General features: G+C 38.7%; 1 protein-coding gene across 1 annotated transcript in view; it reads left to right on the top strand.

Moving 5' to 3' along the window:
- LOC122788658 (deleted in malignant brain tumors 1 protein-like) overlaps nucleotides 1–14,680 on the top strand; it is a 1,289,564-nt gene that overhangs the window by 613,290 nt on the left and 661,594 nt on the right. Inside the window, exon 23 of the mRNA XM_044055554.1 lies at nucleotides 1,109–1,265. Coding sequence (XP_043911489.1) covers nucleotides 1,109–1,265 — 157 coding nt within the window. The remainder of the gene's footprint in view (nucleotides 1–1,108; nucleotides 1,266–14,680) is intronic.

Here is a 14,680-nt window from a genome sequence, read left to right as displayed (position 1 = left end):
ATTGTACTTATATGTATCTATGTATCTTGAGCTGTGCCAACATGCAACCGGTGCAGAAATTACAGCATGCCTTAGCTTTAACATCCTAATACTGGCTGTGTTACTAAATTCTTGGTAGGTGCAAAGGGCATTACATTACAACATTGCTATCCTGGTAGCATTTGTTCTGCACGCGAGTTATGGGATCATTTGTAAAATGTCAGCAGTGACTGTCTGACTGAACTGTTCATTAGAGTTCAGGAGCAAAGATAAAGTAGCCCTAATGGGTAACTGTCTGCTATGAGGCTATGCTTAATGCTATCTAATCATACTGAAAGGAGGAGTGATCAACAAAACACTACTCTAAAGGCAATTAAGTTTTGCTGCTATTTTATGAACCTCAATAATTTTAAATAGCCAGAAAGACATGAAAAAGCATGTTGTTTGGTGTGTGTGTGTGTGTGTGTGTGTGTGTGTGTGTGTGTGTGAGTGTGTGTGTGTGTGTGTGTGTGTGTGTGTGTGTGTGTGTGTGTGTGTGTGTGTGTGTGTGTGTGTGTGTGTGTGTGTGTGTGTGTGTGTGTGTGTGTGTGTGTGTGTGTGTATCTACTTTTAAAGCTCAAAGTTTCAAAACTTCGAATTTCTTATGGTCGAGACCATAAGATTGAAGTTCTGAAACTATGAAACTTCGAAAAAAAATAAAAACAATTTTCTTTTACAATCGTGCAGGGGAGCAACCCCTGGACCCCCACATCCCCTGCTAATTAAATATACCAACTCCGATATCTCACTACAGCGAGGAAAACAGTAAATTTCCTGTTCTGCGCTGTACAGCAATCTCCATTTAATCAGTTCAAAGTTTCAAAACTTCAATCTTATGGTCTTGTCCATAAGAAATTCAAAGTTTTGAAACTTTGAGCTTTAAAAGTAGACCCGTGTGTATATATTTATATGTATGTATATATATATATATATATATATATATATATAGAGAGAGAGAGAGAGAGAGAGAAAGAGACGGAGAAAGAGAGAGAGAGAGAGAGAGCGCTATGTTAGTATTTGTAGATGAAAGAACAAACTACTGAGAAAGGGCCACTAAGTAAATAAACTGTTTTTCTAACTCTTCCTGCAGCTGTATTCCAAGATCCTGCTCAACACGAAACTTCTCAAGTAAATACACCTGTCATCCTCACCTTGTCAGCAATGGTTGTCATAATTGTTGCCCTAGGAGCGTATGTTTTCAAGATAAGAAGACAGCAAGGATATGTCTACCAAAGACTGATCAATACCTAAATGTTTCCTGTTGAATGGCTGTTTTCAATAGACATGAAATGGCATTAAAAACATTGTTTTCACTAACAGAATATCGTATTTTTACAAATTGTGGCTAAATTAAATGATGTTTTATAAACAACAGCTTAATTATTACAACCGCTTCTTTTGTAGCTGAATATTAATTTTTAACTTGCAATCTTTCACATTACTGTTCTAAATAATTACATATTGATAATAAACCTATATTCTACATATTTCCAGAATAAGATGTTTTCATTTCATAGGCTAGTGCTCAACAAACCAAATTCTTGTGGTTGTCATTTTTATTACAAGAGTAATTACGGTATAAATCACAATTGTTAAATCAATAAGCTTTAAAAACTTACAACCTGCATGTCTGACAGTGATTGTACAATGTATGCATGCAAGCTGTGCTTATGCAATTCACTCACACAGGCCAAAACTTGTGTTGAGTCACAGAATTATGCATTTGTGTCGAGTTAGTATTATGTCACTGATAAAACAGCATTTTCAAAAGGAGAAGTCTAATTGTAACAACAGTCAGAAACTGAGTAAATACATATGTTTTATTACCTTACAGTCACTTGCTCTTATCAATTGAACTTGATTAGGAATTGGTCAAACATAACTCAAGATTGGCAGTTGCTTGTGTTTCAGTGCTCACTTCACTTCATAATACTTGCAGGATGGCAAGTTGTGGGGTTATCTGAGGTCAGTTTGCATCAGAGAAAGAATTACATGTTTTTTTCTTTGAAGGTCAGTGTTTTACTTTTTCTCTTGCAGTGATCTTAGAGTGAGGAAAATAAAGCAGGAAGAATGTTAGGGCAAAGTCCCCCACAAGGGGGGATTAGGGGCTTGCTCCCTCGAATTTTTTTTTTTGATTCTCTAACTGTTGCTACTAAAGTGATAATAATAATAATGATGCATTATAAGAATGATGCACTCAAACTATACCTCTCAACCTCTTAGCTCAAGAAATTTGGACAAGCCAAACATAATTGGAGACAAAGGGCCAAAAGTAGATTCTTTCAACCTCCTAAGAATAACATGTTGAGTTGTCACAGTCCTATTAAAGACTACACAGACACCCACAGACTTTTGACCACATTTATTGTAATGAATAATGAAATAGTAAACATGGAAACTTTATTGAAACAAACAAATTCAACTCACTGAAACAGAATAACATGACTAAACATAAGGGCAGCATACCCGCTCACCCTTGGATAAGCAGCATCCCCCACTTGCTCACTTATCATTGTAATCACAAAGGCAGCATCCCCGCTTACCTTAGCATATCACCAATCCAGTTCTTCCACTCCAAGTCTTCCATCATCAAAATTTCACCACCTCAAATTCCAATTATCCTCCTGAGGGGGAACAAAAGGCCAACCTGTCCCTCTTCTATGCCCACCAGCCTGAAAGGGCTGTTCCCCTCACACAATACCCCCTTTCACTAAATCCTCCAACATCAATCTCAAATTAAGGTTAAACAAATCAAGACCAAATTCACTGAGATGAACTCCATCTGTCCTATACCACATGGGATCCTTGTTCTCAACTCCACATGCCATATAGTACGCACTCCCCATTTCTTTCAAATATTTTGCCAATGAAACTAACTTACTTCTGGGCCCTCTCCACCACAGAAAAATGTTTTGCCTCCCTCCAAAATAACCTGGGAATAATCTCAGGCCAAATCAAAACCACTGATGGATAAAGCCTTCTCAATGCTAAAACATCCTCGCAAATGTGATAAACCAACTGCCTTTTCTGAATTCCACCCAAATCATTCCCCTCTAAATGGATCAACAAAACAGGCGGCAATCCCTACTGACTCTGCAACATGGTAAATAACTTCAATATTCGGCTCCACATCAAGCCTCTAACACCATACCAGATGACCTTTAGTCCAAAATGCTCCGAATCCAAATTCATTCCATTGTGTCTAATTGCTGCACGCCTAACTGTCCAATATATAAAAGAATATGATCCAAGATGATGATCCTTCTTTCACCTAAAAACAAAAAAAATTAAACTGAAACTTCTCATCAAACTACTTAATATAAGTCAAAAAGGTATTGGAAGACACCTTCTTGATAACTTCAATCGAACATTCTCCCTTCGCTAAATCCAATGCCCTGCCCATCCTGAAAGAATGGGAAGAAAATGTATCCCCTTCTAAACCAACACTACTAAGAGCCCTTTTTATAATCAAGTTCAGCTGCTCACCCATCAGCACTCTACCACCTACTGATGTAAAAACTAACCCTTGAACTCTACCTCTTTTAGCCACCCACAATCGCTTTCCCCCACACCACAGGACATCTCCCTCTTGACTCAACCTCTTCCAAAACTATCGGGGACCCCCTCACTTCCTGATCTATCTTTGAAGACCTCAGCCTAACATGCACTGCCCTGGGCAATATATGGGGTCTATATTAGATAAACGAAAGTTTATCTTACCGAACGCTGACATTTTCAAAAATCCCGGGACTCGAAACTGCAATTGTGGGGGGCTGCACCCCCCCCCCGCTAAATATATATATTTCAACTCCAAGATCGCACTACAGTGAGGAAAGGGCAAATATTCCCATCTTCACTGTACTGCGATCTCACAATTCCAGTTTCAGGTTCCGGGATTTTCACTCATGTCAGCGTTTGGTAAGATAAACTTTTGTTTATTTAATATAGACCCCAATATAAGCACATCATCCCACACCAAGGAACCCAACAACTCAGACACATGAAAAGCCCATCAATACATCCACATGCTTAGCATACTCCACAACACATAATCATCCTAACATCCACGTACTTTACCTAAACCCCTTAGCAACATTCTTAAAATCTCCTTAGTCATAGGCCATCTCCTATCTGTAGCAGGACCTTCAACACTACCCTAACCTTTCAATACTCACCCCACCAACCATGACCTAGTCCAATCCTCTAATCAGGCCAACCAAGCCAATGTCCCAATAGCTACCAATGCCACCCTCATCGTTCAAACTGCCTTACCCTGTTCCCTCAACACGGCTAAATAACAGGACAACAAACTCTCCGAACACCCACACTCTTCATCCAGTAACTGCCTCAGATAACTGTCAAAATCAGACAATGCCCTATCATAAGCTCTCCTTGTAGATACTGCCCATGACTGTTGCACCAACCTGCTGATTACTACTGGCCAATCTGCCAAATCTCATTTGGAATGGCTGAGAGATGCAATGCTGCTGTTGGAGCCACCCGCCGAAATCTGCAAAACTGAAAACGAGACAAACTGTCAGCTATATCATTCTTAACCCCAGACACATGCAACCCAGTAAATGAAAAGTTAATCAACAAACTTTGCAACACAAGCTTACAAAGAACCAATAACAAATGAGGGGATTTAGCTATCTCAACCTGCAACACTTTCCCACCACAATATTATCTGAATGAAACACCACCCTCCTTCTTCTTCTCAAACGATCCTGCTATACCACAGAAGCCACCCAAATCGGCATCATCTCCAAAAAGGCAATGTCCCATTTTCAATCTTTAGACCAATGAGCAAGGCATGGCACTGAGAACCATTGCCCTGCAAAGTAAACTCCTATGCCTAAACCCCCGGCTGCATTTGTAAACAACTGCAGATCCCCTTGCTCTACCCAATCCAACTGCCAAAATGAGATCCCAAAACACTCCATCCACAAAGCTAGATCCTCCTGAGCTAACTTACTGACCCTTACTCTGTGGCACTTACTCTTCCCCCCTTTCAAGAGAAAAGGCAGAGACTGGCAAAATGTATGTCCTGGATGCACCGCCCTGCAAGCAAAGTTCATCAAGCCCAACAATTCCATCACATCTCTCACATGAACTTTATTCTTGGACATCACCAAGGTAACTTTCTCCTGCGGGTGTACCACCTTGTCCTTTGACAAATGAAACAAACCCTGTCTTGCATCCACTGTCAAACCCAGAAAATCCAACACCTTTGCAGGACCTTCCAACTTATACTTAGCCAGTGGTACTCCCAAGGCCTCACATATCCCCACAAACTCCTGCATAGACACCTGTGCCCCTTCTCTTCCTTCACCCACCAACAAAAAGTCATCTAGATAGTGAACTGCTTGGTGCTCATCTTCCCTATGCTGCCATATCCAATGCAGTGCTGTGCTAAACTTCTCAAAAGAAAACACACCACTGCACACCCCATTGGCATGGCAGTGTCAAAATAAAAACTATCACCCACCATCATGCTCAATAATGGCCAATCCTCCTCCCGCACTAGCAACAAGTGAAAAGCTAACTCAATATCTACCTTAACCAGCCAAGGATCCTCAAAACTCCTAATGATGTGGACAGCATCATCCAAGGACGCATAGGTCACTTTAACCTTTTCACCGGGAATGAAATCATTAACAGACTTGCCTTCAGGGTATGACAAAATGACGAACTAAATGAAACTCACCCTGCTTTTTCTTAGGAACCAATCCCAGTTGTGACACTTTAAATTCAGAAAAAGGGGGCCAATCAAATGGGACCAACAATCTCCACACCTGACACTCCTTCTCAATCAAAGCTCATAAAACTTCCTCCTCCCTCCCTCTCACAGACTTCAAGTTTTTCCCCACCTTACCATCACCTACCAAAGTAGACAATCAAAAAAACCCTAGAAAAACCCTCAATTAATTCCCCAGCTACAGACAGCAGCAGATAATGTGCCAGCAACTCTAAGACCTGAACCTTAATAGGTGAATTGATCCCATGCTCATCCCCAACCTCCATGAAAGGACCCCCCCTTTGCCCCAAAAATTAGCCGGGCCACGTACTACTTGCAACACCATGCGAGGACCACCCCAACCTCTTGGGACTGTGAAATAAGGTGCCTGACCACCAACCTGACCCCCACCACACTGTGTAGCTGCCTGCACCCCCATACACTTAGAACAAGCATGGGAAAATCTGCAACCTACCCATGAACACCTCCCTGCATTAAAGGCGAACATACTCCAGCACCCTCTTTAGCTGGCTGGGCCACCCTATTACCCAATCCAAAAGTGTCCTTCATAGTAGAAAGCCAAATATCTGGGTATCTGACTTCCCAATGCATGGCTTTGTCAAATGCCTTTTGTTTATGGCACTTCTGATCATACTAAAACCATGCATTACCTGGCCGTAACCTCTGTGCCTCCCATATAGTCAAAAAATAGACCAAGAGCAGAAGGGCCAATGAATTATCCATCTCCAAACACACTGTCATGTAGTATATGAAACCCAGGATGCAATTATCCCATGCCCTTGGCCAGAACCTACCCACCCGCTTGCGACCTATAGCTGCCAATGCCGCCAAAAGGTCCTTCTCATTATCCGACTCTGCTTCTGTCAAACACTGAACCCCATCCACATCAATCAACTCAAAAATATCAATAAATTCCCCTTTCCAAATCTTCTCCTTCACTACCAGTGATATGTGCGGAGTCAATAGAATTGGGTCTCCCTCCTGCCATAGGGCCTGCATCGCCAACCAATCCCCTGACTGCAACCCGAACTCTGACCCTACCTCATCTAAGCCAGGCCCCAAATCCTCCTCTAACAATGAAAGGGTATTATCAAAACCCAAATCACAATCAGCTAGAGCCTCCAAACCCCTACCCAATGCAGCACATTGAACACCGCCACTCAACCCTGACTCATTCCCCGCAACTGCACCTACAGCCTCTGTCCCCACCAAGCCTGGTGAATTATTACCTATCGAAGAAAAAGGGGCTGCCACCGGCATCTCAAACTTCATTGCCCTCTCTTCTGTTGTAGTCTGTCTGACTTTCTCAGCTCTCAATGTCCGAGTTCCTGTCTCTGTATGCCACTATCTTTGAGTATTCACACCCTGCATACTGGCTGTTGGAACCTCATTAGGAATCTCTCTAAACAGGTCTTCGGTTTGTGCCACAACACTGGTCCACTTTTGTCTCAATGCTTCTGCCATTATCACTACTCACCCTAAAGAAAAGAAATAACAATTGTTAGAGCAGGTAATAAATAAATCTTTATTAAAGCTAACCAGTAAAATCAATTTAAATCTATGAATAATAATCTAAACACTACTACCTGCCCCCAAGTAAATCTGGTAACAGCAGCCAAAATTAACATACCTGCCTAGTGACAAACCCAGGACTTATACACTGAAATCAGAGCAATGTACCATTACACCATCTGCTCTAACAATCCCTTTACCTTATAGTCACAGCTTAGACCATAACCCCTTTTATCCATTTATTTATTAAAGTAATCAGACACCTAGCTCCCTCACTAATTTAAACAAATAATCAGCCCTACCAAGCCTCAAACCCAGGGCCATGTCCCCATGGCTAGAGTAAAGCTCCACTAACCTATGTGACCTGCCAACATCTAAATCCCCTACCCTCCAAAGCCCCTTCTTAAGCCTGCATCCCTACAGTATTTACTCACCCTTATTCTCTATTAAGTTCCCAATTCACTCCACACCCTAAACTCCCTGCCTGGCACTACCACTAGCTCCTCTACCTCCCACTCAACACTAATCCTCTAAATCCTAATATTTCTGTATTTATTTGCATACACCAAGACTCTTTAGAAGCCTTTTTCCTTTTTCTTTCTTTTTTTTGTTTTTTTAAACCAAAGCCACCTTTGCAGTGAGATTGCACATGTGCAGTCCTCAAACTAATGAGGAGCATGCATTGCCAGCTCCGTCATCAGCTACGAACACTCTGACACCAGGGCAACACACTAACCACCAACGACGACAAGCATTAACTGTGAAACCCCCGGTAACATCCTACAACCAAGTAAACACAGAGGAAGAACTATTCTCCCATTGTTCTTCCTACGTCTTTTTATATTTATTTATTTGTTTATTTTTAAACGGACTACCTCCCCACTGCGCATGTCAAAGAACCAGCCCCACATGCTTGCGAAAATGTCACTACCACCAATGAACAACAAGAAGATAGCTTGACAAAACAAACTGGCGGCTAACCCCATCAACGAACAGCATCTCCTAGCCCTGGCTACCCTAAGAAATACAGCCCTACCTACAGAAAGACCAGGACAGCACAACTGACCACCATCATGCCACTGACACCTTGAAGAAACCGTCCATCTCACAAGCCAACAGACCCCTGGACCATGCTACAGTAAGTAAATTTACACTATACTACCAATGTAACCAACATCATTAAATAGCACCACCCACTTTCCCCTTTCCATTCAGTCTTACTTGCCTCGACCATGCATACTTCTTCCTTTTCTCCACTCCCTCTCTCTTTTTTTTTTGAACTATGACACAAGCCACCCGCCGAAAAACTATCCTCCCCTACCATCCCTGTACAATCTCCCTATACAATTCCTCTTGAAAAAAAAAACACTCTCCTGCAGATATGACCCCAAGAAGAAATTATACTCACCTGTATGTGAAGAAACCACCCAAGACCTACCTTTCCACACCTCAGGCCATCAACGACATAATCTTGCTTTAACAGCAAGACCACACCAAATGTGCTTCCCAACACTAAATTCCACTTCAAAACTCTTAAGACCCACCCATTAATCCTACCTCACTTCCCCCTGATCTTCCCACTTAATTAACCCATTCTTATCTACTCCCTACCCACACACTTAACTCATCTTACCTACCTCCCTACATCCAAACGTCTCCCTCCACCCCCCACACTGAAGCTGTCCTGTGGCATCTGTTCCCAAACTTCATATATCACAAAATTTTGGAAGTATATAAAATCAGGAAGTCAAATGCCTGTCATTAATTAGTGACTTCAGTTGTCAACAGTTTGCCAGAAAATCACATATTTATGAGGAACAGACCAAAAAGATGAGGGGTAAAATCTGTCTGGACATTCTGCAAAAATATGGACAGTGGAATGAGATGATTTGGACTGTAATATGCAATGTAATGTAACCAAGCTAGTGTGATGCAATACTACAACATTTCTAAGTTGCCTTAAACATTATTATACATTTTTTAATTAATATTCACAAAATACATTATAAAACAAAATTAACATCCAAGTTCATACCCTAGGAAATACAGTTCTAGAATTTAAAATTAATTTACTTTCAAGCATATTCAGTTCCTGCTTAAAGTTACCCCCTCTGAATAAATGTGGATGAGCCAAAACACTAAAGAAATTTTAACAGAATTTTGTAGAATTTATAATAAATGTTAATGTAGTATGATTAAGTTAGGAATGTGTTTTTGTAGACTGAAATATTTATTGTATAACTGAATAACTGGATAATTATTTAATTATTAATGGGTCTACTGGGTTTGCATAAATGTGCTGGTTTTGTGGGGATGAAGTATTCCTTGAAGGTGAACTGCTAAGGTACCAGAATCCTGAAATAAAGTGGCTATGCTTGGTTATTTTGCTGCAGTCTTTTTTTGTTTTGTTTTTTGAGAAGTGTTTTATTTTGTGCTTATGATGTCTTTGGAATTGGCCTCAGCTATACTGGGTCTATTTTGGGACTCAGTAACCCAGGAGAAGATCCTTTTTTCAAATATTCTGAGAGAGAAGGAATGTAAATTGGCATCCAAGAGCCCATGGCTGCTAACGAATGATGACAGCTTGAATAATAAATTTTAAAAGCTGGAGCAGCTGATTATTAAAGAGGTGTAGTGTTCTCTGATATAAAACTGCTTGATAAATATATTGCTTTAAAAATTACTCCTAGGGGTTTACAAGTGGATCGTTTACCCACTGGAGATTTTACTGAGGAAGAGTTGGATTTATTGAAAGAATGGAAGTCTGTTTCCTTAGCATGCACATTGGGCTGGCTGCAGATGGTAAACCATAACTTGAGAACATCAGACAAGTTACGTAAGGAAATCACTGAACTGCAAGATATCTTGGTTTCTGAGATTTCGAGTGATGTTTATACTAATAAAATGACTGAAATCAAGACTAATTTATTAAAAGCTGAAGCCTCAGTGCTTGAGAGGAAAAAGAAAAAAATGAATAGAGATGTGAAAGACTTTGAGAATAATACCATTTACTCTTGGCAGTAGAAGCCTTGTTCCAGCTGCTTTAGAGTGAGGGGAGGAGTGAATCGGTTTAAGAAAGTATGTGAATTGTCGGTTTCATCAGCAGATACATTGTTGAGTAAGAAAAGTGTTTCATTTGAGGATGTTCAAACAGAGGAAGCCATTGATGTTGAAGAGAATGCGAAAATAAATAATGGGGCCCATTTTCAGAATAATCGTGGACAGAGACGAAGAGGTCATAGAAGAGGTAGAAAATTCTGAAATTGGTGATATTCCTGCTGCAGCATCTACTTTAACTTTGAGAACTTCTTCTTGTGAAGCGCACATTAGTTGTAAGTTCCTGTTTCTACCCTTTCATTGCAAATTGTTAACGTATCTGACTTAGATCTATCAAAGCAAATTCAGAGAGTTTTGTTAAAGGGAGCTAATTTTGTTCCTACTAAAATCCCTTGTCTAGCGGATATCTTGCTGGATATTAAAATATTTTGTCACAAATTACATTTGAGAGTATTTTTTCTAGGGCAACATGCAGTGGAGTGTTGTGAGGAACAGAATTTCTATACAGCCAAAGACGAAGATGAACTGTTAAATATTTCACTTCATGAGGCTTATTTATATTATGATTTATGTTTGGAGGACTATGCAGAGGATTTTGAAGATGTAAAACATTTTGTTTCTATGAATAATGCTACTGGAAATGTATTGTATGATGAAAATGTTTTATCTAACACTGATTTATGTGGTGCTGTGAGAGAAGGCAAAACTAGGGCTATGAGATATGGTAAGTTAATTGTTCCTAAACTACACATTGCAACTAGTTTTATGCCTGCTAATTTTTTTTTCTTCTGTTAATTTGTTTGAAAGTATTTTATGTAAAAAAAGCAGAAAATGAATTTTTCCAATTTCTGCATGCTAGAAAACATATAATTTAACTAAAGACGAGTGGCTTGGATTAAAATAAAAATATAGGCGGAACTTGGATAATTATGGGATCAAACAAGCTGATAATGGTGGCAATTGGGTTGTTATGAGTAAACTAGAATATCCCGAAATGGTTACTATGCTTTTAAACAACCCTGGGGGATATGTTAAGTTGTTAGATAATCCACTTAAAACATTCAACAGAGAGTTATGTGAATTACTGGAAAGAGGTGAACGACTGGGTTTTTTGGGGTGAAAAAGATGTTAAGAAGTTGTTTATTGAAGAACTGAAGGAATCTATTTTCTATACACTTTCTAAGTTATATAAAAATTTGACCCAGCCTACCTGATATTGTTTTGGGGGAAGGATCTTTTTAGATTCCCAGTTTATGAAATATTTACAAAAGGTTCCAGTCCATACAGAAAATACGATGGATTTGTGTAACTGCCTTAAAGAGATTAGATAGCAAGATTATTTTTATCGGGCAACTGCAGATGTGAACTCATTATATACGAACATTGAATCAAGATGGTGATTCGAGGCAATTTGTAAAATCATGGGTGAAGGGCCTTGCACAACTTTTTTGGTATCTTTGTTGGAGTTTTGTCTCTGTCTTAATTATTTTTTTTGGGAGGGGGACATTTTTCTCCAGAAAAGTGGGACAGCTATGGGGATGCCTTATACCCCCACTTATGCCATTATTTATATGGGTGTGTTTGAAAGGCAATATATTTATCCAACTGTTTTTTGGAGAAAAGATTGTTTATTTGGGGAGGTTTATTGATGACTTATTTTTTGTTTGTAGGGGCAGTCAGGAACATTTTCAAACCTTTACAGAGGAATTGAATAGAAATGCACATGGTTTGAAATTTATTTATAAGATGGGTTTTAGGTCAGTTGTATTTTTGGATGTGGAACATTATGTTGGAGATGATATGATGGTCCAGTATAAACTCCATAGAGATGTCACAGCAGTTAACAGTTTTTTGCATACTAGTAGCATGCATCCCCCCCAGATGATTAAATTTCTCCCATTTAGTGACTTTAGTAAGATTTTTCATAATACTTCAGAAACTAGATTAAAGGAAGAAAATTTGGATGAAGTGAAAAATAGATTATTAGCTAGGGGCTATTTGAATGATATTTTATGTAATGTTAGCAGAAAGATTATTCAGGGCTGTGAAAAGCAGAAGGAACTATTTGGTTCCAATAGGTGTAGGCTGCATTTGTGGAAAAATAAGGAAACAATGAATAGTTATTTTTTGTAACCAAATTCTTGCCATTTTTGAATTCCTTGGAAAAGTTGGTAAGGGATTCATGGCATATAGTATGCCAGGATATTCAGGTGGGAAATTTATTTCCTAAATATGTATGTTTTTCTTATGGGAGATACAGCAAGTTGAAAGAGTTGCTGAACTTTAATCCAGGTATTCTAAATAAGGGTAACCAGGTGAGAATTAAGGCATGTGGGAGATGTAAGGTTTGTTCTAGGATCAGAAATCTGATGGGGAGAAAATTAATGGAAGGAAATATGTAGCTATGGAATGGTTTAATTGGGAATCTTATGGGGTTATATTTATATATATATATATATATATATATATATATATATATATATATATATATATATATATATATATATATATATATATACTTGGATGTGGATGTGAGGATACCACGAGCTATATTGGTCAAATCAAATGTAAAGTTAAAGTGAGGTGACATAAGGAAATCTAACATGAATAGTTCTGTAGCTAAACATTTCTCCCTAGCACATGGGGGTTCTGGTCATAGTCTTTTCTTTAGTGTTTTGGCTCGTTCCCATTTATTCAGATGGTGTAACTTTAAGCAGGAACTGAACAGGCTTGAAAGTAAATTAATTTTAAATTAGGGAACTGTGTTTCCTGGGGTATGAGCTTGTTTATTAATTTTGCTTTATAATGTATTTTGTGATTATTAATTATAAAAAATTTATAAGGCAACTTAGAAATTTTGTAGAATTTATAATAAATGTTAATGTAGTATGATTAAGTTAGGAATGTGTTTTTGTTGATTGAAGTATTTAATGTATAACTGAATAATTATACAACTATTTGATTGTTAATGGGTCTACTGGCTTTGTATAAATGTGCTGGTTTTGTGGGGATGAAGTATTCCTTGAAAGTGAACTGCCGAGGTATCAGAATCCTGAAATAAAGTGGCTGTGCTTGGTTATTTTGCTGTGGTCATTTTTTTGTTTTTTTGAGAAGTACTTTCTTTTGTGTTCATGATAATAGTCCTGCATATGTCATACTCAGTATTTACATTCTAAGGTATATATACATGTCTTGCATTTGTCTCAAAAGAATGAATCTTCACTTTTGTCCATATATCTAATACACCAAAAAGTTAAAACCCTAGTGTTACCTCTGTATAGAATGTTTAGTTACAGTGTAATACAGATATAGGAAGGCAGGACTAAAATCGACAGGCTATTTTTCACTGGTTCATAGTTAAATTCTAGGTTATCAGTCTGCAGACTATTACAAGCCTAGTTAATAACTACGGGTCAAATGAAACCCTTTATCGTGTATCTGTGAGTTAAAGACTGTAACCATTATGTCAGCCACACACACCCCTTCCTGGTTAGGGTTTTTTCTGGGGAACCATCACCCTCCTGGGTTTTAGAAAGGTAATATCTAGGTTGTTTCCCTATGTATCAATGGACTTCCATTTTGGAATTTAATCACCAAGTCATTTTATTCCCTCAACAACCACAACACAGTGGTGTAGCAGTTAGTGTTGTCTCACAGCAGGAGGTTCTCCAGTTGGATTTTTACCTGAGGTGCTTTCTGTGAGTGAGGAGTCTGCATGTCCTCACTGTGTTAGCATGGATTTCCTCCTGGTGCTCCAGTTTCCTCCCACATTCCAAAGACATGCATTTGGAGCATTTTGGCCAGGCATCTGCTGAAAATGGGCTCTGTGCCACTCAGATTTTCCCAGTAAACAAATGTTAAATGAATAAGTACCCTACTTGCCAAATGTTTAGAGACGGCTTCATGAACACCCAAGCCATTTCTGCCTGCAACAAGATGCAAGAGAGAGAAAATCATCTGGGAACATATTTTCCTATACTTAAATGTAAATACACATATTATTTATTCTCTCTTATCTCTTATTTTCTCTCTTATAATTTTTATTTTAATGGACAATGTTTCTTTAAGGTAACCATTGATTATTAATTGTATAATAGTAATCAAGTGATGTGGACAGTTTTAACTATAAAAATGGTGTAGTTTTCTAATTAATTTACTTAATTAATTTACTCTGTAAAGGCTTATTTTGGCCGAGGCCCTAGGAGAATATATTCACTGTTTTTATATAACTGAAGTGAAAATGTTTGTATTAAATGGCTGAACTTTGAAATCAGTGGGCACGGTGGTTCCTGGTCTTTTTGTGGTACCTTTATTCATTTCTGTGTGGTATAAATA

Source organism: Protopterus annectens, chromosome 14.part0, assembly GCF_019279795.1.
Source record: "Protopterus annectens isolate FY-2018-M chromosome 14.part0, PAN1.0, whole genome shotgun sequence".
Taxonomy (NCBI): domain Eukaryota; kingdom Metazoa; phylum Chordata; order Ceratodontiformes; family Protopteridae; genus Protopterus; species Protopterus annectens.
This window is presented reverse-complemented; position numbering and strand designations above follow the sequence as displayed.